This window comes from Cherax quadricarinatus, chromosome 4, assembly GCF_038502225.1.
Source record: "Cherax quadricarinatus isolate ZL_2023a chromosome 4, ASM3850222v1, whole genome shotgun sequence".
Lineage (NCBI taxonomy): Eukaryota > Metazoa > Arthropoda > Malacostraca > Decapoda > Parastacidae > Cherax > Cherax quadricarinatus.
The window spans coordinates 6,672,293-6,699,787 of record NC_091295.1 but is presented as its reverse complement, the minus strand read 5'-3'; the positions used below and the strand labels follow the sequence as shown (position 1 = coordinate 6,699,787).

General features: G+C 39.9%; 1 protein-coding gene across 5 annotated transcripts in view; it reads left to right on the top strand.

Moving 5' to 3' along the window:
- Positions 1–27,495, top strand: part of LOC128684223 (uncharacterized) — a 152,978-nt gene that overhangs the window by 7,465 nt on the left and 118,018 nt on the right. For 2 of the 5 annotated variants that reach the window (XM_070094113.1, XM_070094108.1), the window contains exons 2-3: positions 24,591–24,745; positions 24,992–25,935. The exons of 2 other annotated variants lie outside the window; for them this stretch is intronic. In XM_070094113.1, coding sequence (XP_069950214.1) covers positions 25,362–25,935 — 574 coding nt within the window. In that variant the 5' untranslated portion in view covers positions 24,591–24,745; positions 24,992–25,361. The remainder of the gene's footprint in view (positions 1–24,590; positions 24,746–24,991; positions 25,936–27,495) is intronic. One more of the 5 variants, XM_070094112.1, reaches the window with a different exon arrangement.

Here is a 27,495-nt window from a genome sequence, read left to right as displayed (position 1 = left end):
TCTGTATCTCTGTCTATATCTGTCTCACATGTACACATAAGTACAGTTATTATACATAGTGTAAATTACCTAGGATAATCCAAAAATTCCAGGCAAAGATAGACATAGATAGACAGACAGACAGATAGATAGACAGAAACATGTTTGTGGGTATCAGTGAAAACAAATAAAGCCAGGGCTCCCCCCGAGCACCCATTTATCAAATGTCACCGAGTTGATAACAGATGTCATAACACGATTCTTCAAGGAGTTAGATATCCTATACTCGAGGCAGAAAGAAAGACACATAAGCAGAGACAGACAGACAGGCAGACAGATAGAGACAGACAGACAGACAGATAAATAGACAGAGAGACAAGACATGTTTGTGTGTAACAGTGATAACAAATACAGCGAGAGTTAGCTGGAGCAGTGGGCATTTATCAAATGTCACTAGGCTGTCAAAAGTATAGGGATGCCTTTCATGGCAACATTCTTCAAGGTATATGCCAGGGAATCTAAAACATTGCTGGGACCTATAAATATTTTGTATATATTTCTAGACAATAGTAAATAACCCAGGCAGGTGTAAATGTTCACCTGTCAATGTGGTTGCGACTATTTGCGCACTATTTCAGTACCTAATATTAGTGTCAGAACAAAGATTGGCTATGAAATTACAAGAACTATTATAAATTGTAATTATCAGAACATAAAAAAATATTTAAATTAAAATAACGAGAAAAAAAGGTATATCACTTTTGCAAGCGGCAGGAGTCGATGTTGCCGACAGTGGAGCATCCAGAGCCAACTTCACGGTCTTTTATCTCGCCTGGTGATTGACTTTAGGAAGTTAAATGCGAAAACTATTCCAGATCGCTTCCCACTTCCTGTACTGGGTGATCTTTTACGCAACATTGGAGATAAAGTCTTCTCGACCCTGGACTTGTTACAAGGGTTTTGGCAAGTCCCTCTTCACGAGGACAGCCAAGAGTTAACCACATTCTTCACTCCCACAGGTCATTATTACTTCCTTCGAATGGCTTTTGGATTACGATCCTCTCCTATTACATTCTCTAGACTCATGACCAATATCTTTAAAGGTCTCATAGGTAAAGCACTTATGGTGTACTTAGATGACGTAATCGTCATGTCTGAAGACGTGGATACACATCTGAAAAGACTTGATATAGTACTTGGTAAGCTTGAAGAAGCAAATTTAAAGATGAAACTGTCTAAATGTCAATTTTTCAGATCAGAAATTAAGTTTCTTGGTCACGTAGTCACTCCTAGAGGGGTTACGACTGATCAAGGTAAAGTAACGGCAGTAAGTATTAAATTTTCCATCCCCCAAAACTGCTGATGCTGTAAGATCCTTTGTGGGTCTAGCATGTTTCTATAGATCTTTCATTGCTAATTTTTCTTCAATAGCATCTCCTCTAACTGAATTGCTTAAGAAAGATGCTCCTTTCGTTTGGACCTTCCGCCAAGAAAGAGCATTCCAGACACTAAAAGAAAAGCTAACGTCCGCTCCCATTTTGAAATTCCCAGATTTTTCTAAGCCCTTCTATCTGACAACTGATGCTAGTTCAATTGGCATAGGTGCTGTACAAGCTCAGAAGACTGATTGCAAGTTCAGTGCAGTTGCATTTGCTAGTAGAGTCCTCACGAAGGCTGAATGTAATTATACAGTAACGGAGCAAGAAGCTTTAGCAATAGTATGGTCTTTAAAGCACTTCCGAGACATTATTTACCAGTACCCTGTTCATGTCTTGACAGACCATGCACCTCTGATACCTTTATTCCAGAACAAACAACCTACTGGAAGGTTAGCCAGATGGACTTCTGACTATCCAAGAGTTCAATCCCACTTTTGAACATTTACCTGGGAAGTCAAATGTAGTCACAGATGCTTTATAGCGACAAGTTAGTGTAGTTGCTGCAGATCCTCCATTTACTGCCGAGGATGTCAAGAATGCCCAAAGAACAGATCCCATGTGGTCTGGTCAGGAAGATCTTATTCTTACTGTGAAGCCACCAGCACCCATTAGTGACTGTAATGAGCCAAGAATTACTGTATCGAACAGCTGAGTTGGGTACTCCAAGCAGAAGAGTATACCAGTTAGTAATTCCACAGTCACTAGTGAATGTAGCTCTACAGCTAGTTCATGATGCACCAGGTGTTGCACACCCTGGTATGGATCGTTCTGTGAAACAAGCCAGAATGAAGTACTTTTGGCCACGTATGGCAACTGACATTTCAGAGTATGTTAAGAAATGTAGTGTTTGCATGCAGCATAAAGGAAATGTTAATGGTCCTAATCCAATCCAGGTGTACCCAACCACTAGCGAACCGTGAGAAAGAGTTGCCCTTGATTTGTTAACCAATTTTAAATGTTCCCTCCAAGGCAACAAACATCTGTGTGTTATGGTAGACCATTTCACCAGATATTGTGAGTTAGTTCCTATTGCAGATAAGACTGCTGAGACAGTAGCTGAAGCGTTTAAAGAACGCATTATCTGCAGGCATACCACCTCTAAGTCCATAGTAACAGATAATGGAGGTGAATTCTGTAATGAGATTCTTGAAAATTTGTGTACCTTGTACAAGATCTCTAAATCCACCATTGTTCCTCATCTTGCCAGCAATGGGTTAGCTGAACGAACCAATAAGAAAGTACTTGATGTCTTGAGAGCCACTATCAACCCTAATACATAGTGAAACTTGGGATGAAGTTATACCAGATGTTCAATGTGCCATAAATTCTGCTTACAATGCTTCCATAGGTGATACTCCACATTATGCATTGTATGTTGTAGACAAGCGTTTACCCTATGAGTTGTTATACTCCACTCCGAAACACAATTACAACCCTGATGATTTCATAGCAACTCGTACCAGCATAGCTCAGAGTGTTTTTAAAAGAATCCGTGAAACACTTCATAAATCAACAGCAGAATTTACTAGAGTAACTAATAGCCGTGCTAAGCAGTCAAAAGTTAAAGTAGGTTCGAGAGTAATGCTGACAAATTTCAACAAAACATCCGCAATGCCTAAGCTCGATCAAAAGTTTGTTGGCCCTTATCGAGTTGTAGAACATATCACTGGCAATAAGTATAAGGTTAGAAAAATTAGTACTGGTAAGTACAAAGAATCGCATTTAGATCATATGAAATTAGTATGCGATGTTGATGATATTGCTACCCAGACTAATGTGACAGATGCTGAAAATCCTCTTGACTCTGCACCCTTTACCTCAAATACTCAGTCAGATAATCAACCTGAATGTCGCTATGCTTTGCGTACTCGACAAGTAATGAGAAACCCATGAGTATCTTTTGTAGATACTCGTTCAGATCTCCCTCAGTCAAGGCATGTGTTAGCCATTGCAGAGGAACTCGATCCTCCCAGAGATGATAACCATTCTGCATATGTAAACCTCACCCTCGCAGAATTGGGTTTAAATGTACGTAGTCTGTATAATTAGATGTCTGAGATGAAGGAAATTGTCAACTGTGTGCTTTGTTATTAACTGATCAGTTTTTCAGAATTTTTTTTTCTGTGTTCACGTTCCCTCCGTATTCTGAGAATTTGACAGTAATGATCTGAGTGCACCAGATTGCCTTTGCTGTTAATTTCACCTTGTATATATATTTATTCTTCCTCAGAATCCATAGAGTGCATGAATACAGATCGATCGATCAATTCCATCCATATTGTACAAAGATTTGTTCTTATAAGTCGTAATGCATTACAATGAAACTCATTACGTTAAAAGTGATTACGTTAACACCCATTACATAAAACTCATTATGATACCATCCATTAGTTCTAAGTTATATATGTCCTTGTTATTGTATAGAATCAGCCCAGAACCACTTACCTGTTCAGCCTATAGCATAGTAGTGTATGTCGAGACGACATACGTAACATGACCGAGCTGTCAGCATAGTTGCTGAATCCCCTTACATGTGTTGTATAGATTAACTGAGCATTATAGTACCATCCATGTGCTTTATATAGAAGATCCCTAGGCCGAGTGACTGTATGACGTCACGGGATGCGGCATGAGTGAGTGGGTCGCTCTGCCTCGTCCTCACTCCGCGCTTAGACATACAAGCAGGCAGTAACACGGCAGGCTGGGCCCCTTCCCTTTACCACAGTCTGACAATATATATCGTTACCATCCACAAGTGTGTTTACCTTCAACCATCATATCTCCTTCCGAACCCCCACGACAAATGTGGTTGCAACTATTTGAGCACTATTTCAGTACCTAATATTAGTGTCAGAACAAAGAGTGGCTATGAAATTACAAGAACTATTATAAATTGTAATTATCAGAACATAAAAAAATATATAAATTAAAATAAAAACGAGAAAAAAAGGTATATCGGCAACACTTTTGCAAGCGGCAGGAGTCGATGTTGCCGACAGTGGAGCATCCAGAGCCAACTTCACGGTCTTTTATCTCAGTAAGTACTGACCGTAATTTTTTTTTTTAATTCTATAACGTGTAGAAAAATGTGCTCTTCATTTTAAAAGAAAAAATAATAATTTTATTTTTCAAAATGTTCGGAGTGCCATGCGAGTGAATGTAGATCTATGTTTGGACAGTTTAAGGGTTAAATTACTAAATACTTCCAATATAACAAAAAACTATGTATTCTTATTATCATATACAGTAGGGCCCCACTTATACGGCAGGTTAGGTTCCAGGCTACCGCTGTAAAGTGGAACACCCTTTTTTTCCCCCTATAAATGCATACAAATACTAGATAACAAGTTTACACCAACATATATTAAATTAGCAATAGAACTAGGCATCAAAAACAATAGAACTAGGCATCAAAAAAGTACAATACACACATAGTGCACTCATTACTTACCTTAAAATATTTATAGTCTTAATCTAGGGCGAGATGAGTAGTATTTTTTTTTTTCACACTGGCCGATTCCCACCAAGGCAGGGTGGCCCGAAAAAGAAAAACTCACCATCATTCACTCCATCACTGTCTTGCCAGAAGGGTGCTTTACACTACAGTTTTTAAACTGCAACATTAACACCCCTCCTGAGTGCAGGCACTGTACTTCCCATCTCCAGGACTCAAGTCCGGCCTGCCGGTTTTCCTGAACCCCTTCATAAAAGTTACTTTGCTCACACTCCAACAGCATGTCAAGTATTAAAAACCATTTGTCTCCATTCACTCCTATCAAACACGCTCACGCATGCCTGCTGGAAGTCCAAGCCCCTCGCACACAAAACCTCCTTTACCCCCTCCCTCCAACCTTTCCTAGGCCGACCCCTACCCCGCCTTCCTTCCACTACACACTGATACACTCTTGAAGTCATTCTGTTTCGCTCCATTCTCTCTACATGTCCGAACCACCCCAACAACCCTTCCTCAGCCCTCTGGACAACAGTTTTGGTAATCCCGCACCTCCTCCTAACTTCCAAACTACGAATTCTCTGCATTATATTCACACCACACATTGCCCTCAGACATGACATCTCCACTGCCTCCAGCCTTCTCCTCGCTGCAACATTCATCACCTATGCTTCACACCCATATAAGAGCGTTGGTAAAACTATACTCTCATACATTCCCCCCTTTGCCTCCAAGGACAAAGTTCTTTGTCTCCACAGACTCCTAAGTGCACCACTCACCCTTTTCCCCTCATCAATTCTATGATTCACCTCATCTTTCATAGACCCATCCGCTGACATGTCCACTCCCAAATATCTGAATACATTCACCTCCTCCATACTCTCTCCCTCCAATCTGATATCCAATCTGTCATCACCTAATCTTTTTTGTTATCCTCATAACCTTACTCTTTCCTGTATTCACTTTTAATTTTCTTCTTTTGCATACCCTACCAAATTCATCCACCAATCTCTGCAACTTCTCTTCAGAATCTCCCAAGAGCACAGTGTCATCAGCAAAGAGCAACTGTGACAACTCCCACTTTATGTGTGATTCTTTATCTTTTAATTCCACGCATCTTGCCAAGACCCTCGCATTTATTTCTCTTACAACCCCATCTATAAATATAATAAACAACCACGGTGACATCACAATCCTTGTCTAAGGCCTACTTTTACTGGGAAATAATTTCCCTCTTTCCTAGTATTTATTGTAAGAAATCAAGTGTGGTATCAATCAGTCAGTCAATCAATCAATCAAGTTTATTTTCTATGTTTATTTTATATGCGGGGTTTACAGATTTTGTTTATTGTGTGGTTTACATGTAGTAAAATACTAAAATACAGAGGGGGCCACTAGGACACCTAGCATGGCTAGGCATTTCGGGCAAACTTAGATTAATTCTTAACCCTAAATTATTACAAATTATGGGGTAAGTTGACTAAATACTAGTTTGTGAGTTTAGCAGTGTGAATTCTTTTGTTTTGGCACAATACATAGTTTATATATTGGAGTATCACAGGCAAACTTACGACTAGTTAGGAATCATTATTTTAAGATTAAGATTCGTATTTCTGTGCTTTTGGTCAAATGGGTGAGTGAATGAGTGTAAGTGTGAACCACCAGGTGGTTTTTATGTAGTTAGTTGATGGGGTGTATCAGGGAGATAAGATGTTTTCTAATGGTAGTTTTGAAGGTGATGAATGTGTCTGCAGTTCTAGAGTTTTCAGGTAGGGTGTTTCAGATTTTAGGACCTTTGACATACATTGAATTTTTGTAAAGGTTTAGTCGGACACTGGGAATGTCGTAGAGATGTTTGTGTCTGGTGTTAGGCCTGTGGGTCCTGTCACAACTATCAAGAGAGCATTTTAGGTCAAGGTTAATATTGGAATTTAAGGTCCTGTAGATGTAGATTGCACAGTAGTAAGTGTGGATGTTCTGAACAGGGAGTAAGTTTAGATCTATGAAGAGTGGGGGGGGTGTGTTGCCAGGGATGGGATTTAGTGATTATTCTTACTGTGGCTTTTTGTTGGATTATTATTGGCTTTAGGTGTGTTGCTGCAGTTGATCCCCAAGCACAAATAGCATAGGTGAGGTATGGATAAATGAGTGAATGGTATAGCGTGAGAAGGGCATTTTGCAGCACGTAGTATTGTATCTTGGAGAGGATCCCAACTGTTTTGGATACTTTTTTTGTTATGTGTTGGATATGGGTGCTGAAATTCAGGTTGTTGTTGAAGTATAGGCCTAGGAATTTGCCCTCATTATGTCTGGCAGTTAGTGTGTTGTCGATCTTAATGTTAAGTTGCGCTACCATACCAGGCCACCCCACCTACACATAATACGTATTCAATTACATTTAAGCATCCCAGAGCGAACAAAATGCATATACAGTTTAATCATTACTTACCTTAAAATACAGTGGACCCCCACATAACGATATTAATCCGTTCCTGAGAGCTCATTGTTATGCGAAATTATCGTTATGCGAATGAATTTTCCCCATAAGAAATAATGGAAATCAAATTAATCCGTGCAAGACACCCCAAAGTATGAAAAAAAAAAATTTTACCACATGAAATATTAATTTTAATACACACAAACTGAAAAAGACATGCACAGTTACATGACACTTACCTTTATTGAAGATCTGGTGATGATTGATGGGATGGGAGGAGGAGAGAGTCTTAGTGTTTAGAAGGGGAATCCCCTTCCATTAAGACTTGAGGTGTCAAGTCCTTTTCCAGGGTTACTTCCCTTCTTCTTTTAATGCCACTAGGACCAGCTTCAGAGTCACTGGACTTCTGTCGCACAACATATCTGTCCATAGAGGCCTGTACCTCCCGTTCCTTTATGACTTTCCTAAAGTGGTTCACAACATTGTCAGTGTAATAGTCACCAGCACGGCTTGCAATAGCTGTGTTAGGGTGATTGTCATCAAAAAAGGTTTGCACTTTAAGCCACATTCTACACATTTCCTTAATCTTTGAAGTAGGCAACTTCTTCAATTTCTCTCTCCCCTCCTCTGAAGCAGTTTCCTCAGGTGTGGCCTCATGCTGATGAAGATGATCTAGCAGCTCATCAGTAGTTAGTTCTTCATTGTCCTCCTCCACCAACTCTTCCACATCATCCCCACTAACCTCCAACCCCAAGGACTTTCCCAATGCCACAATGGATTCCTCAACTGGCATAGGATTCCCAGGGTTAGCCTCAAACCCTTCAAAATCCCTTTGGTCTACACATTCTGGCCACAGTTTCTTCCAAGCAGAGTTCAAGGTCCTCTTAGTCACTCCCTCCCAAGCCTTACCTATAAAGTTTACACAATTGAGGATATTAAAGTGCTCTCTCCAAAACTCTCTTAGAGTCAATTGAGTTTCTGAGGTCACTACAAAGCACCTTTCAAACAGAGCTTTTGTGTACAGTTTTTTGAAGTTTGCAATAACCTGCTGGTCCATGGGCTGCAGGAGAGGAGTGGTATTAGGAGGCAAAAACTTCACCTTAATGAAGCTCATGTCCCCATAAAGTCACTCTGCCTCGTCTGTAGGATGACCAGGGGCATTGTCTAACACCAGGAGGCACTTAAGGTCTAATTTCTTTTCAGTTAGGTAATTTTTCACGTTGGGGGCAAATGCTTGGTGTAACCAGTCATAGAAAAAGTCCCTAGTGACCCATGCCTTACTGTTTGCCCTCCACAGCACACACAAATTAGCCTTGAGGATATTCTTTTGCCTGAACACTCTGGGAGTTTCTGAGTGATACACTAATAAAGGCTTCACTTTGTAATCACCACTAGCATTGGAACACATGAGAAGAGTAAGCCTGTCTTTCATAGGCTTATTTCCTGGGAGTGCCTTTTCCTCCTGAGTAATGTAGGTCCTGCTTGGCATTTTCTTCCAAAAGTGGCCTGTTTCATCACAATTAAACACTTGTTCAGGTTTCAGTCCTTCACTGTCTATGTACTCTTTGAATTCCTGCACATATTTTTCAGCTGCTTTGTGGTCCGAACTGGCAGCCTCACCATGCCTTATCACACTATGTATGCCACTACGCTTAAATCTCTCAAGCCAACCTTTGCTGGCCTTAAATTCACTCACATCATCACTAGTTGCAGGCATTTTTTTAATTAAATCCTGATGCAACTTCCTAGCCTTTTCACTTATGATCACTTGAGAGATGCTATCTCCTGCTATCTGTTTTTCATTTATCCACACCAATAAGAGTCTCTCAACATCTTCCATCACTTGCGATCTCTGTTTCGAAAACACAGTTGAACCTTTGGCAAGAACAGCTTCCTTGATTGCCGTTTTCTTGGACACAATAGTAGCGATGGTTGATTGGGGTTTACTATACAACCTGGCCAGCTCAGAGACACGCACTCCACTTTCATACTTAGCAATGATCTCTTTCTTCATCTCTGTAGTAATTCTCACCCTTATTCCTGTAGGGTTGGCACTAGAAGCTTTCTTGGGGCCCATGGTCACTTATTTTGCAGATAAAATCATCAAAAACACTGTAATAATACGAAATGTTCCGATTGTATGCTTGGATGTTACCGCGGAGGCTGGCTGGTAAACAATGCCACCGGCGGAACATGTGAGGCTGGCTCAGGCCGCACATCAGATGGGTCTCGGACGAATAGCATTGAGCGGGGTTTTTAGCGGTATGCGAGGCAAAATCTTAGCGATAAAATGTATTGGTATGCGGATTTAACGTTATGTGATGCCAACGGTATGCAGGGGTCCACTGTATTTGTAGTCTTATTCTAGGGTGAGATGAGTACTATTTATTGTAAGAAATCAAGTGTGGTATGTATGGTAGTCAGCCGGGCTACCATACCAGGCCATTCCACCGACACATATTATATGATATTTAAGCATACCAGAGTGATAAAATGCATATACAGTTCACTCATTAATTACCTTAAAATATTTGTAGTCTTAATGTAAGGTCAGGAGTGAGTAAACGAGATAAAACGAATAAATGAGAGAGTTACACAAATAACCCGCACATAAAAGAGAGAAGCTTACGATGACGTTTCGGTCCGACTTGGACCATTGACAAAGTCACGCTAACCAGAAGTGGAGCAGGACGGCTATGTGTAGGCAGGAAGAGGTGGTGGTAGTAGTAGTAGTACAAGAATGGTATATAATTCCGCAAAGATGAAATTAAGACACGCGCAACACCCGGGCATCCCTATCGCAGATGTTTCGCCATCCAGCCAGCCACTGGATGGCGAAACGTCCACAACAAAGACAGTCAGACGCCGCACATGTGTCTTAATTTCATCAGTGGTTGTAGTAGTAGTAGTAGTAGAAGAGGTAGTAGTAGTGGTAGTGATAGAAGTGGGAAATAAGGAGGACGAGCCAGTCAAATACAAAGGAAGGGGAGCACTGCAAGAGAGCTAGGTGCCCACTGAGGGAGAGCAAGCGCACAGAGGTGCGTGAAAGGGGAAGTGGTGAAATAAATGAAGAAGGAACAGAAACAGGAGACAGAAGAGAGAAAGACAACCCAGAGGAGAAAAGGAAAGAGGAAAGGGGAAGAGGGAGAAGAAGAAAAAGAAAAAGAAAAAGAAAAAGAAAAAATTGAGGAGTCAGGTTAAGTCACGGGTGTTTTGAAGTTTGGAGCATTTTATAATGTAGTGGGAGAGGAAGGCATCTACAGAGACAAAGCCAGGGCTAAGGTTCATACAAGGAAAGTTGTGTATTAGAGAGGATTCAACTAGACGGCGACTGTTCGAGTTGGAAGTAGGGAAGACAGTTTTAGCAGAAGACCAGTCAATAAGATGGCTATGATCTCTGACGTGACGGAAAAGAGCATTGTAAGTGTCGGCAAGCCTAACACTATTTTTGTGCTCCCTAAGCCTGTCAGAAAGAGATCGCCCAGTTTCTCTGAAGTATTGAAGAGGACAGGAGGAGCAAGAAATAGAGTAGACACCAGGAACATCTGTAGAGGGAGGACAGGTATGAACGAGATTAGTGCGAAGAGTGTTAATCTGGTGGAAGGTATGCTTGATGTCTAAGGGACGGAGAGAATTGTTGAGATTAGAAAGACCGGAAATGTAGGGAAGGCAGATGATACAAGAGTTCCCAGGAGTAGAGAGTTTGGGAGAGAAGAAATTGCCTTTAGCACGTGATAGGGGAGAGTCTATGAAATGGGAAGGGTAGCCAAGACGGGAAAACGAATTATGAAGAGTGGAAATTTCTGCTGGAAGGAACTGAGGATCACAGATGCGGAGGGCACGGAGAAAGAGGGAGATAAGAACACTTTTCTTGACAGGGAAAGCATGATAGGAAAAGTAGTGAATGTACATGCCACTGTGCATAGGTTTTCTGCAAACGGAAAAGGAAAAACCTGTATCTGAGCAGTGGACTTGGACATCAAGGAAAGGAAGCAAGGAATTAGATTCCCATTCAGCTTTAAACTTAATGGAAGGGGCAAGATTATTAAGAGCTTCAAGAAAAGGTTGGAAGAGACTGGAGTCATGAGGCCACAGAGCAAAGATGTCATCCACATAGCGGAGCCAGAGTGAAGGTTGCACATCGAGGTTAGGAAGAATTACAGTCTCGAAGTATTCCATGTAAAGATTAGCAAGGGCAGGAGAGAGAGGAGAGCCCATAGTGACACCGAAGGTTTGGGAATAATATTTCCCTTGGAAGGAAAAGGAGTTAGAGTCCACACAGAGGCGGATAAGATCAAGAAAGACATCAGTAGGTATAGGGAGATGAAGAAACCCTTCATGGGCCTTCTCTCTAAGGAAATCAAGGACATCATCAAGAGGGACATAGGTGAAGAGGGACTCAACGTCAAGACTAAGCATCTTACAGGTTGGGAGAGAGCGAACCTGTTCAGTGAAGTCTTGAGAGTGACGGAGGTGGGCAAGAGAAAAAGTACCAAGAAAGGGAATGAGGGTTTTGGCCAGCCAAGAAGCAAGAGAATAAGAGACAGAACCTCGTCTAGAGGATATGATAGGACGAAGAGGAATATCAGGTTTATGAGTTTTGGGAAGGCCATAGAAATAGGGAAGAGAGGGACAGATGACACGAAACCGTTGAACAAGGTCAAAGTCAGGAGGACAGAGGTCGGAGAGAGTCCTTAGTTTTTTGTTGAAAGTTCTCTTGATGCGATCAAGAGGGTTGGAAACGAGAGGAGTGTAGGTACGTGAGTCAGAGAGCAAGACATCAGCTTTACGGAGGTAATCCTTGCGATCAAGGATAATTACCGAATTACCTTTGTCAGAAGATAGTATGACAATGTTAGTGTTGGATTTAAGAGAAGAAAGGGCAAGTTGGTAACAACATGGAAGGTGGTGATTATTAGAAAACAGGCTAACAAGAGCAGGAAGGAGAGCGCCACGAAAGTGGACAAGTCAGGAAGATTATGGGAGCGAGATTGACGAAAAGAATCAAAAGAGCTAATCAGGGAAATACCAGCGCGAGGAGTAGGTGAAGTGGCAAAGGAAAGGCCAAAACCAAGAAGTTCAAGCTCATACTGGGAGAGTGAGACAGAAGACAAGTTAGTAACACAGTCAGTGAGGGAGAATTTAGACCAAGGGCTAGCTGAGATGAGACGTTGAAGTTTATTCTGTAGTTTGGAAGAATGAATTTGTGTATTCAGGCACTCCCTTTCCTGATCATGCCCGTCTCCTACTTCAACAGCTCATTCTTTCTACTAAATCACAGGTTGAAGATGCCTTCTTTACTTTACGTCAACGTCAACGTGCTCTCTTTGCAGCTCTACCACAGGATCTCTGTAACCTTCTCTCTACCATTGCCTTTGACACTGCTCGCCTGAATACACAAATTTATTCTTTCAAACTACAGAATAAACTTCAACGTCTCATCTCAGCTAGCCCTTGGTCTAAATTCTCCCTCACTGACTGTGTTACTAACTTGTCTTCTGTCTCACTCTCCCAGTATGAGCTTGAACTTCTTGGTTTTGGCCTTTCCTTTGCCACTTCATCTACTCCTCGCGCTGGTATTTCCCTGATTAGCTCTTTTGATTCCTTTCGTCAATCTCGCTCCCGTAATCTTCCTGACTTGTCCACTTTTCGTGGCGCTCTCCTTCCTGCTCTTGTTAGTCTGTTTTCTAATAATCACCACCTTCCACGCCATTACCAACTTGCCCTTTCTTCTCTTAAATCCAACACTAACATTGTCATACTATCTTCTGCCAAAGGTAATTCGGTAGTTATCCTTGATCGCGAGGATTACCTCCGTAAAGCTGATGTCTTACTCTCTGACTCACGTACCTACACTCCTCTCATTTCCAACCCTCTTGATCGCATCAAGAGAACTTTCAACAAAAAACTAAGGACTCTCTCCGACCTCTGTCCTCTTGACTTTGACCTTGTTCAACGGTTTCGTGTCATCTGTCCCTCTCTTCCCTATTTCTATGGCCTTCCCAAAACTCATAAACCTGATATTCCTCTTCGTCCTATCATATCCTCTAGAGGTTCTGTCTCTTATTCTCTTGCTTCTTGGCTGGCCAAAACCCTCATTCCCTTTTTTGGTACTTTTTCTCTTGCCCACCTCCGTCACTCTCAAGACTTCATTGAACGGGTTCGCTCTCTCCCAACCTGTAAGATGCTTAGTCTTGACGTTGAGTCCCTCTTCACCAATGTCCCTCTTGATCATGTCCTTGATTTCATTAGAGAGAAGGCCCATGAAGGGTTTCTTCATCTCCCTATACCTACTGATGTCTTTCTTGATCTTATCCTCCTCTGTGTGGACTCTAACTCCTTTTCCTTCCAAGGGAAATATTATTCTCAAACCTTCGGTGTTGCTATGGGCTCTCCTCTCTCTCCTGTCCTTGCTAATCTTTACATGGAATACTTCGAGACTGTTCTTCCTACCCTCGATGTGCAATCTTCACTCTGGCTCCGCTATGTGGATGACATCTTTGCTCTGTGGCCTCATGACTCCAGTCTCTTTCAACCTTTTCTTGAAGCTCTTAATAATCTTGCCCCTTCCATTAAGTTTAAAGCTGAATGGGAATCTAATTCCTTGCTTCCTTTCCTTGATGTCCATGTCCACTGCTCAGATACAGGTTTTTCCTTTTCCGTTTACCGAAAACCTATGCGCAGTGGCATGTACATTCACTACTTTTCCTATCATGCTTCCCCTGTCAAGAAAAGTGTTCTTATCTCCCTCTTTCTCCGTGCCCTCCGCATCTGTGATCCTCAGTTCCTTCCAGCAGAAATTTCCACTCTTCGTAATTCGTTTTCCCGTCTTGGCTATCCTTCCCATTTCATAGACTCTGCCCTCTCACGTACTAAACGCAATTTCTTCTCTCCCAAACTCTCTACTCCTGGGAACTCTTGTATCCTCTGCCTTCCCTACATTTCCGGTCTTTCTAATCTCAACAATTCTCTCCGTCCCTTAGACATCAAGCTTACCTTCCGCCAGATTAACACTCTTCGCACTAATCTCGTTCATACCTGTCCTCCCTCTACAGATGTTCCTGGTGTCTACTCTATTTCTTGCTCCTCCTGTCCTCTTCAATACTTCAGAGAAACTGGTCGATCTCTTTCTGACAGGCTTAGGGAGCACAAAAATATTGTTAGGCTTGCCGACACTAACAATGCTCTTTTCTGTCACGTCAGAGATCATAGCCATCCTATTGACTGGTCTTCTGCTAAAACTGTCTTCTCTACTTCCAACTCGAACAGTCGCCGTCTAGTTGAATCCTCTCTAATAGTACACAACTTTCCCAGTATGAACCTTAGCCCTGGCTTCATCTCTGTAGATGCCTTCCTCTCCCACTACATTATAAAATGCTCCAAACTTCAGAACACCCATGACTTAACCTGTCTCCTCATTTTTTCTTTTTCTTTTTCTTTTTCTTCTTCTCCCTCTTCCCCTTTCCTCTTTCCTTTTCTCCTCTGGGTTGTCTTTCTCTCTTCTGTCTCGTGTTTCTGTTCCTTCTTCATTTATTTCACCACTTCCCCTTTCACGCGCCTCTGTGCGCTTGCTCTCCCTCAGTGGGCACCTAGCTCTCTTGCAGTGCTCTCCTTCCTTTGTATTTGACTGGCTCGTCCTCCTTATTTCCCACTTCTACCACTACCACTACTACTACCTCTTCTACTACTACTACTACTACTACTACTACTACAACTACTGATGAAATTAAGACACATGTGCGGCATCTGGCTGTCTTTGTTGTGGACGTTTCGCCATCCAGTGGCTGGCTGGATGGCGAAACGTCTGTGATAGGGATGCCCGGGTGTTGCGCGTGTCTTAATTTCATCTTGTCGGTATTATATACCATTCTTGTACTACTACTACCACCACCTCTTCCTGCCTATATATAGCCATCCTGCTCCTCTTCTGGTTAGTGTGACTTTGTCAGTGGTCCAAGTCGGACCAAAACGTCGTCGTAAGCTTCTCTCTTTTATGTGCGGGTTATTTGTGTATCGTTCCAGTCACGGTATTGTGCCTTTTTTTGTTATTTAAATGAGAAAGTGAGAGAGAGTCAGTACATGAGGGAGAACAGTCACAGAGTTATGTAAACAAACCAGGCGAGTGTAAGTTTTGTAAACAAACAAAGTGTACACGTCTGGTTTGTGTACAAGTTACATTGTATACAAGTTGTCTCTACATTGATACGGTAGAATAAATAAAGAAGAACACTTCCATTCTCATGTAACACCATTTTTAGAAGAAATGACGCTCTGAGTGTAGGCAGTGGAAATAAGTCACTCTGACTTTTTTGGGTTATCCTAGATTCTCTACACGTATGCTTTTATGTATGATAATCTATGTAACTATTTGTGTATACCTGAATAAACTTACATCCATACGAAAGGAATAATTTTCTACAGTTACCCACAGTAACACATTTTCTCTTATGTTAGACTAGAGAAAATGTTATTCTTGCCGTTACGTGTACAAGTTAGTTGGCTACCACATCTCATATTAATGTTTATTTATTTATTCTATTGTGGGGTGTATTTATCATCTTTATATGTTATGTATTGTGTTTATTATATAATTTTGAAAAAAATATCATGGATGGATTAATGAAAATGTGTATATTAACGTAATATACGGCATTTAATGAGACTCGGTGATTATTATTATTATCATCATTTCTAATATGGCGTCATTTGTGCAAGTCGTCTGGCTCCCACATCTCATTTTTATGTTTATTTATTCTACTGTGGGGTGTATTTATCATCTTTATATGTTATGCATTGTGTTTATTATATAATTTTGAAAAAATATCATAGATGGATTAATGAAAATATGTACATGTATATTAACGTAATATACGACATTTAATGAGACTCGATGATTATTATTATCATTACTAATATGACGTCTCGAGACATAAGACACTCTTACTGATCTTAATGTGTACCTGCACACTAGCACAGTATGTAAGTTTATTTAGGTACAGGTATACATAAGTATAATTATCAGAGTACTATATATAAAATATGAAATAACTTTTAAAAACACTTGAAATTTTGTTGTTTCCAGACAATGGAGAGACTTAGTGCTTACGGATCTCACAGAGAATGTAAACAAACCAGGTGGGGCACGGTGACCGTATTAGAAAGTCAGGTGGGGGCGTCATATCGCGAGTTTTGGTCATAATTTGAAATGACCGTATTATTGGAACGCCGTAAAGCAAAACGCCGTAAAGCGTGGCCCTACTGTACAGTGGTACCCCAAGTTTTGGCCATAATTTGTTCCAGAAGGCTGTTCAAGTGCCGTTACCGGACGAATTTATTCCCATAAGGGATAATGTAAATTAGATTAGTCCATTTCAGACCCCCAAAAATACACTTACAAAAGCACTTACGATAATAGACTTATGTAACTGTTCGAGTTGGGAGCTGTATGAAACTCGGGGTACCACTATACAGTAGGGCCCCGCTTTACGGCATTTCGCTTTACGGCATTCCACTAATACGGTCATTTCAAATTATGACCAAAATTCGCTATACGGCTCCCCCCACCTGACTTTCTAATACGGCCACTGCGCCCCACCCTGTTTGTTTACATTCTCTGTGAGATCCGTAAGCACTAAGTCTCTCCATTATGTCTGGAAACTCCAAAATTACAAGTGTTTTAAAAATTATTTCATATTTTATATATACTCTGATAATTATACATATGTATGCCTGTACCTAAATAAACTTACATACTGTGCTGGCGTGCAGGTACACATTAAAATCAGTAAGAGTCTTGTCTCGAGATGTCATATTAGTAATAATAATAATAATAATAATCACCGAGTCTCATTTAAATGTCATATATTACGTTAATATACACATTTTCATTAATCCATCTACGATATTTTTTCAAAATTATATAATAAACACATTGCATAACGTAAAGATTATAAATACACCCCACAATAGAATAAATAAACATAAATATGAGATGTGGTAGTCAGACGACTTGCACAAGTGACGCCATATTAGAAATGATAATAATAATAATAATCACTGAGTCTCATTAAATGTTGTATATTATGTTAATATACACATTTTCATTAATCCATCCATGATGCTTTGTTCAAAATTATATAATAAACACGATACATAACATATAAAGATGATAAATGCACCCCACAATAGAATAAATAAACAAATATGAGATGTGGTAGCCAGATAACTTGTACAAGTGACGGAGAGAACAACATTTTCTCTAGTCTAACATAAGAGAAAATGTCTTACCGGGGGGGTAACTGTTGAAAATTATTCCTTTTGTATGTATGTATGTAAGTTTATTCAGGTATACACAAATACATTTACATAGATTATCATACGTAACAGGATATATGTAGAGAATCTAGGATAACCCAAAAAAGTCAGTGATTTATATTCACTGCCTTCACTCAGAGCGTCATTTCTTCTAAAAATGGTGTTACATGAGAATGGGAGTGTTCTTCTTTATTTATTCTACTGTATCAATGTAGAGACAACTTGTACACAATGTAACTTGTACACAAACCAGACGTGTACACTTTGTTTACAAAACTTACATTCGCATGGCTTGTTTACATAACTCTGCGCCTGTCCTCCCTCATGTAATCATTCTTTCTCTCTCGTATTTATTAATTTTATCTCGTTTACTCACCCTTGACCCTACATTAAGACTACAAATATTTTAAGGTAAGTAATGAGTGAACTGTATATGCATTTTATCACTCTGGGATGCTTAAATATCATAGAAAAGTATGTGTGGGTGAGGTGGTCTGGCTGGCTACCATACGTACCGCACTTTATTTCTTACAATAAACATATACAGTGGACCCCCGCATACCAATTTTAATCCGTGCAAGAGGGCTCATTGGTATGCGAAATAATCGGTATGCGAATGAATTTTCCCCATAAGAAATAATGGAAATCAAATTAATCCGTGCAAGACACCCAAAAGTATGAAAAAAAAATTTTTACCACATGAAATATACTTTTTCCTACACACAAAGAGAAGGATACATGCACAATAGTAGAGTAATACATGCACAGTATATATTGTGCATGTACTACTCTACTAAATGAAGAATAAATGACACCTTTATTGAAGATGCAGCAATGACTGATGAGACACTGTGTCCTGGGAGTGCCTTTTCCTCCTGAGTACTGTAGGTCCTGTTTGGCATTTTCTTCCAGAACAGGCCTTATCACACTGTGTATGTCACTACGATTCTTAAATCTCTCAAACCAACCTTTGCTGGCTTTAAATTCACCAATATGAGCACTAGTTCCAGGCATTTTTCCCTGTTCACCTGGGTGTTAGTCGACTGGTGTGGGTTGCATCCTGGGAGACAAGATTAAGGACCCCAATGGAAATAAGTTAGACAGTCTTCGATGACACTGACTTTTTTGGGTTATCCTGGGTGGAAAATCCTCTGGGGTTAATTGTTTCTTGGTATATTCTCAATAAGCCACACCAACAACAGTGCTACAGCAGCAGCAGACGATGCTACAGCAGCAGCAGACGATGCTACAGCAGACAGTGCTACAGCAGCAGCAGCACTGATGCTGCAGCAGCAGCAGACGATGCTGCAGCAGCAGCAGACGATGCTACAGCAGCAGACGATGCTACAGCAGCACAGAGATGCTACAGCAGCAGCAGCAGCTGACAGTGCTACAGCAGCAGCAGACGATGCTACAGCAGCAGCAGACGATGCTACAGCAGCAGCAGACGATGCTGCAGCAGCAGCAGCAGCTGACAGTGCAGCAGCAGCAGCAGCTGTACCACCAATAGTAGCGATGGTTGATTGGGGTTCATTATACAACCTGGCCAGCTCGGAGACACGCACTCCACTTTCATACTTATCAATGATCTTTTTCATCTCTATTGTATAGTAATTCTCACCCTTATTGCTGTAGGGTTGGCACTAGAAGCTTTCTTGGGGCCCATGGTCACTTATTTTCCAGATAAAATCACCAAAAACACTGTAATAATACGAAATGTTACGATTGTATGCTTGGATGCTACCGCGGAGGCTGGCTGGTAAACAATGCCACCGGTGGAACATGTGAGGCTGGCTAAGGCGCACATTGGACGCGTCTCGGACGAACAGCGGTGAGCGGGTTTTTGAGCAGTATGCGAGGCAAAATTTTTGCGATTAAAGCAAGCGGTATGCGGATTAATCGTTATGTGATGCCAACGGTATGCGGGGGTCCACTGTACTACTCTTCTCACCCTAGAATAAGACTATAAATATTTTAAGGTAAGTAATGAGTAAACTGTATATGCATTTTATCACTCTGGGATGCTTAAATGTAATTGAATATTATGTGTAGGTGGGGTGGCCTGGTATGGTAGCCTGGCTGACTACCATACATACCACACTTGATTTCTTACAATAAATAGTACTCATCTCACCCTAGAATAAGACGACAAATATTTTAAGGGAAGTAATGAGTAAACTGTATATGCATTTTATCACTCTGGGATGCTTAAATGTAATAGAATATTATGTGTAGGTGGGGTGGCCTGGCATGGTAGCCTGGCCACCCCACACTTGATTTCTTACAATAAATACTACTCGTCTCACCCTAGATTAAGACTATAAATATTTTAAGGTAAGTAATGAGTGCACTATGTGTGTATTGTACTTTTTTATTGTTTTTTGATGCCTAGTTCTATTGCTAACTTAATATATGTTAGTGTAAACTTGTTGTCTAGTATTTTTATGCATTTATAAGGGGAAAAAAAGGGTGTTGCACTTTACAGCGATTTCTGCTTTACGGCGGTAGCCTGGAACCTAACCTGCCATATAAGTGGGGCCCTACTGTACTAGTAATTGCAAGTTAGTTTTAAGGCTGTCAAAAATGTCTTACATAATAATAATTTAAGGCTGCCAAAAATGTCTTATATAATAATAATTTCAGTATAGTAATTTCTATGTGTGCCACTTTAATTGTATAATGTACTCCACTTTTTAGTAATAAAGTTTTTTTGTTATTGCACACTCCCAAGTGGGTTTAGCATTTGGTTTTAATTATAATAATAATAATATTGAACACTGGATCACTCACTGATCCTCTAGCCACTAACATGCCTGAGCATTTTGAATAGACTATGCCTAATGCTTATTCACTACTTAAAACTAGACATATGTTATGCAGTAGTAAATTTTTATTATATATTGTTATAAAAAAAATATTAGTAAGATTTATAGTAGAGAGAGAGATAACAAAAAAATATTACAATTTGCACAATTTACAATAGTACAGTTTTAAGTGAGTATGAATACTTTAAATTGATTTAGCCCCTTAACTGTCCAAATGTTGATCTGTGTTCTTACTGCTAGTGCTCCAAATGTAGAGTGTCATTTTATCTTTCTTGTCTCCAAATTTGGCATGATTAGCCTGAGATACCTAGTCAGTATAGAATGGGTCTTAACACTCGGTGTGCACAGTATTAAAAAAATCTGGGACCACTTAGTATCTTGTGGGAGCACCAGTTGTATTGAGTGCTAGCTAAAGCAAACAGCATAGCAAACACCAGGGAGTCACAGATGCCATATCATATTAACACCACTTTTAAGAGGAAAGTGATGTTGGCCCCAAGTTTAGTGCCTTTGAGATGTATGTGGCCACAAGTGGTTGAGGAAGTATCAAAAACTTCAATAATAACCCATGCTCAACATTTGTACCACACCCTTTCAATTTTAAGACCACCGGTAGTATCATCCTGCGAGAATATTCTATAACCTATGCCCTAAGCCTGGTCACAGACCGGGCCGCGGGGGCGTTGACCCCCGGAACTCTCTCCAGGTAAACTCCAGGTAAGCAAAGAGAAACGATTCTGGAACGTGGAATACGTGTTCGGCAGGCTGGGTGGCTGGCTGCTTGACTTCGGCTGTCTGTATCTGTCTCTGTCTTTATTATTTCACATGTACACATAAGTACAGGTAACGTATATAGTGTAAATTACCTAGGACAACCCAAGAAAGCCAAACAAAGTGCTATACAGATCCGCCATCACAAATCCGGCAATCAGACATCCGGTTCCATCAGTTATTCAGCACTAATTTCAGCTAGCATAATTTAAATTTTCCAGGGTTTGCCACACCAACCTGCTGCTACTGTTTGGTGGCACTACTTGCTACACAAGTCATTCCAATTTCTTTTTCTCCATTTATTGTTATAACCTGCTTACTTTTAGCCCTACTCATCGTTCCAATGAATAAAATAAATGCTTCTTGTTGTGTAAAGCAAATACACAGTACATTGTCCATAAAAGATGAGGTGGCTTGGAAGCCACTGTCAGTTGCCATGAGCTCAGTCTCACGATGCAGGAGAATATGCTTTATTATTATGCAAATATCAACACTACAGCTTATTTGCCTATCATAATTGATCTAATATGACATAATAAACAATACAGTTAAACCTTGACTTACGAGTGTCCCAACGTACGAGTTTTATGAGATACGAGCTGTCCCTGGGTCGATTTTCTGCTCCGAGTTACGAGCCACCTCCCCCCCCACTTCCCCCCTCATCCCAAAACCTGGACACCTCGCTTGTTATCTATGATGTCATGCTTTAACCTGTAAACGGTCCAAACGTATATACACGTTTTTACCGCTAGTGCCCCAAACATATACGTTTTATTTTTCCTGCCTTCAAATTTGGCACGATTGGCCTGAGATGCCTTGTCAGCATAGAATGGGTCCTAACACTCAGTGTGCGCAGTATTAAATAAATCTGTGACCACTTAGTACCTTGTGGGAGCACCAGTTCAAATGAGCGCCAGCTAGAGCAAACAGCACAGCAAACACCTGGGATTCACTGGTTTCATGTAGTATTAACTCTCCCATTTTAAGAGGAAAGTGATATTGGCCCCGAGTTTAATGGCTTTGAGGTGGATGTGGCCATAAGTGGTCAATGAAATATAAAAAAATCTCGATAATAACCCATGTGCAACATTTGTGCAACACCCTTTCAGAATGTCTTATAACCTATGCCTTAACCCTTTCAGGGTTTCGGACGTACTAGTACGGCTTAGGCACCAGGGTTTTTGATGTACTAGTACGCCTAAATTCTAGTGCCCTCAAATCTAGTTAGAGAAAGCTGGTAGGCCTACATATGAAAGAATGGGTCTATGTGGTCAGTGTGCACAGTATAAAAAAATCCTGCAGCACACAATGCGTAATGAGAAAAAAAAACTTTGACCGTGTTTTTGGATTAAAACAGCGAATTTGCACTGTATTTTCGTATGGCATTTATGGTTGTATTCTATTTTTCCTGGTCTCATTTTATAGAATGGAAGACATATTACAGAAATTGAGATGATTTTGACTGGTTTTACAATGAAAAGTACCTTGAAATTGAGCTCAAAGTAGGAGAACTGTTCGATTTTTACCGAAGTTCAAAAGTAAACAAGTCATGCCAGGCGTCCAATACACGTGAACTGGTGAGTCTAATATTCTTTCACAGGTGTGCTGATATTATTTATACCATTTCTACACTAATGCAGTAGTCTGCATAACAGTAAATCTTCTATTTTTTGTGGAATAAAAATTCAAAGTGAAAAGCAAAAAAATGTAAGAGGGACCCGGGGACGTGACTAATGAACAGAGGAAATGTTATTTTAGTGCCAGTAATGTCTTGTTTATTCTGGACCCTATTTGGAAATTGGCATCTTTTAAAATTTGTGTGAAATTGGCAAAATTGCTAAATTCTGACCACTGTACTGAAATCAGTAAATGGGAGGTTTCTTGTACTCATTCAATAGAAAAAATGGAGTTCTAGCGAAATAGTTATGATTTTTGTCGACTAGTACACTGGAATTGGTCGAAAATAGGGCTCAAAGTGGGCAAAATCGCCAGTGCATAAGCATTGTCGAGACCGCTAACTTCGCGAGAGCATAATTCCGTAAGTTTTCCATCAAATTTTGTACTTTTGGTGTCATTATGATCGGGAAAAGATTCGCTATCTTTTCATAAGAAAAAAATAATTTTTTTTTTTAAAATTTGGGGACTCGGAGAACAAGTCTCAGAGAGGACCTGGGGACCCTGAAAGGGTTAAAAACCCATGAAACAGACTTTGGGGGTGTAGGCAGACCTTACCTGTCATCAGGAAAACCTGCAAAAATCAAATACATAATAATCTTCATTTAAGTAGTAGTACAGTGGACCCTCGGCTAATGGTGGCATCACCTAACATTAAATCCAGCTAACGATACATTTTAACGCAAAAATTTTGCCTCGGTTTAACGCTAAAAAACTCACCCTACGGGATTCGTTTGAGACGTGTCCACGTGTGGCCTGAGCACCAATGTTTACAAGCCAGCCAGTGCGGTCGCATCTACACATACATTCGGTACATTTCACATTATCCCAGTGTTTTTAGTGCTTGTAGCTGCAAAATAAGTCACCTTGGACCCAAGAAAGCTTCTAGTGCCATCCCTATGGTAAAAAGGGTGAGAGTTAGTATGGAATTGAAAAAAGAGATTAAGGAAATGTGTGCAAAGTGGCTTGAAGTGCAAACCTTTATGGATGAAAATCACCCTCACACAGCTATTGCAAGCCGTGCTGGTGACTGTTACAATGACAATGTTGTGAACCACTTTAGACAAATCATAAAGGAACGAGAGGTACAGAGCTCTATGGACAGATATGTTGTGTGACAGAGGTCCAGTGACTCTTAAGCTGGTCCTAGTGGCATTAAAAGAAGAAGGGAAGTAACCCCAGAAATGGACTTGATACCTCAAGTCCTAATGGAAGGGGATTCCCCTTCTAAACATTAACAACTTCCACACACTCCCCTCCTCCTATCCCATCAATCATCACCAGATCTTCAATAAAGGTAAATGTCAGTTTGTGCATATTAAAATTAATATTTCATGTGGTAAAAAAATTTTTTTTTTCATACTTTTGGGTGTCTTGCACGGATTAATTTGATTTCCATTATTTCTTATGGGGAAAATTAATTCAGCTAACGATAATTTCAGCTAACTATGAGCTCTCAGGAACGAATTAATATCATTATCTGAGGGTCCACTGTATATCTTCCATTCTATCAAATGATACCAAGAAACCATAAAAAAAAATCCAAGAAAACACCTCATTGTCACTATTTTAATCCATTCACACAGCATTTTGCTTTTCCCATCATGCACCACATGGGGCAGGATTTTTTTTTTTATACTGTGTACGTTCACCACACAGATCCCTTGTCTTGTATCTAGGACAAAATTTACTGCTTACAGCTTGAGTGAACTGAGCTCATGACATAGAACTACGTGATGGACCCTCGGCCTTGACATAATTGTACCTGACAGCCACTGAAAGGGTTGGATCTTAGAGGAATCTGCCTAGCATGGGCCAGTAGGCATACTGCTAAGCTCAAAGGATACGAAACATTGTATGTATTGACTACTAATGCAGATAAACCCAATTTACTCCCATCTTTGAGGCCTGAAAATATAATCTCTGCATCTTGTGGCTGGGGCTAAGCAAAAATCTAATTATTTGATATAAAGTATACCCCCATGTCTTATGACTGGTAATATACACTGTTGACATAATTTGAGCTATGTTAATGTAATTTGTTGACATAATTTTACATACTCTTAGCTTGTGACAAATGCTGAACATGTAATTTTTACAGGCAAATGGTAAGCAGACTACAGAGCAGAATTGGAATGACTGTTCTGAAGATGCTAAAATGTTGAAAACCACTATGAAAGTGCAACATGTTATCAAGGTTCTTCGCTGAACCATCAAATGCTTTCATCTTAAACTAATAGAACAATAGTAACTAACAGATGTATTTGTACAAGAGATTTACACACACTTGTTACTGAAACAGTTTTGTTAACATCCTCAGGTATCAAGAGTGATTTTGGATTTTGAACTTAGAATCTTGTGAGTTAACTTTGAACTCATTAGAACCAGTACAGTTATGCTATTAAAGGAACAGATGACATGAAAATTAAGAAAGTAAAAAAAAGACTGGTAACAATCAGAAATTTTTGAGAATGAATGTAGATGAAAGTGAGAATATTGATTTACCAAAAAAAGATAGCAATGAAAATAGTAAGAAAAGCCATGGTAATGCAAATAGTGAAAACTTTCATGAAAACGGTAATGAGGCAAATGGTGAAAATGGGAAAGACAGCAGTAGTAACAACACAAGTGAAGAAAAAATGATTGAAAACTACTGTGGTGATATCATGAAGGAAAGTCATGGTGGTAATGCTAGTAATGGAAATGTTAATAAAAGTACTAGTGAGTCTTCCAATAATGGAATCATTAATAAAAGCATAGATGATACAGCTAGTAAAATTATTATAAACAATGACTGTTATATAAACAGTGATAAGGATAATGAAACTATTGATGTTATAAACAGTGAAAAAAGGAATGTAAACAGTGATGTTTGCAGTGAAAAGGACCATGAACATAGTGATACCTCAAACAGTGAGAAAAAGAATAAAAGCCTTGATGGAGATGCAACAAGCAGTATAGCTTATATCAAGGCACCAAAAAGTAGTGACCCGGGATGCCATGAAGAAAAAGCAGCCAACACAACAAGTGGACACGACTGTGTTGGTAAGCTTATGTAGCGGCAAGTATAGCTGTACCGTGCATTATCTGTTAAGTTATTTATTCTAGTGTACTCGCAGAGCTGTCTTTTCAGGGTTTTAGCCTTGTGTGATGTCCCTTCCTTTGATCACCATTGTTGGTTTCTTGGCACATAAAAGTGTGTACTGTTCACTCCACAAATTTAAGAGGTTTCTTATGTGCAAAATTCAGTTATCCATTATTTTTAGTGATGGACAATTCAGTTATGCAGTATATCTTGTGTTTCCTCATGGTGCAGTGGTTGGAAAAGACAAGTGCAGAGATGAACTTTATTGAGATATATTACTTGTGAGACAAGGTTCTTAAGAAGCCTGTTGCACAGGCAGAGCATTTTTAGTGAAGTTCCTCTCTCTCCAGTTGTCTCTTCATGACTTGTTGACTGTGCTATTTGTCCCCCCCTGCAGTACAGAGAGGTCTCTGAAACACAAAAGAAAGCCAAATCTAAAATTGTATTATGCAGAGAATTTTGTGTTATATGATTTTTTATTTGTGGCTAAATTGAGTTAAATTCCATGACTTCCTTGTTCAACTTATTCCACTTTTCAACCGTCCTGAGACTATAGTACATAGTACATATATACCTCCCAACATCCTTGTGGCTCAATCATTTCTTTACCTTCTATATGTGTCTTCCTAATTTGATATAAAAAAAAGTACCCTAGAGGTAGTGGAAGCCATGATAATGGCAGCAGTGGTGGTAGTGGTAGTACAGGTCAGCCATCACTAATCCGGCAATCAGTTATCCGGTTCCATCAGTAATCCGGCACTAATTTCAGCTAGCATAATTTCAATTTTCCAGGGTCACCACACCAACCTGCTGGTAATGTTTGGTGGCACTACTTGCTGCATAAGTCATTCCAATTTCTTTTTCTCCATTTTTTGTTATAACCTGCTTACTTTTAACCCTAGCCATGGTTCCAGTGAATAAAATAAATGCTACTTGTTGTGTAAAGCACATACACGGTACATTGTCCATAAAAGATAAGGTGGCTTGGAAGCCACTGTCGGTTGCCATGAGCTCAGTCTCATGATACAAGGGGAATATGCTTTACTATTACACTAATATCAACACTAGGGCTTATTTACCTATCACAATTGCTCTAATATGACATTATAAACAATATAAATAACATAAAACATGGTAAATACTCCAGAATGAATAATATTTAGCATAATACTGAGTGGTCCGACGAAAGTATGAAGAGGATATGGGATACCAGTACCATTCTCCTGTCCCTGTCTTGGGGGCTTATATTAGAAAAAACAGAGTGTAGCACAGGGCTAACTGTGATATACATTCGTAATACACCATAAAACTGAAACAAAAAAGCTATTTTCTCTACATAGATTATCATACATAGCAACATATATGTAGAGAACCAAGTATAACCCGAAAAAGTCGAAGTGACCTATTTCCAGTACCTGGCCTGGGCTTGCCATATATGATTTTTAGTAAATATTTTTTTCTCAGTTATTTGTTGAGCTATATTACTGAAACTTGGGCAGTGTGTGATGGAAAGATGCTTC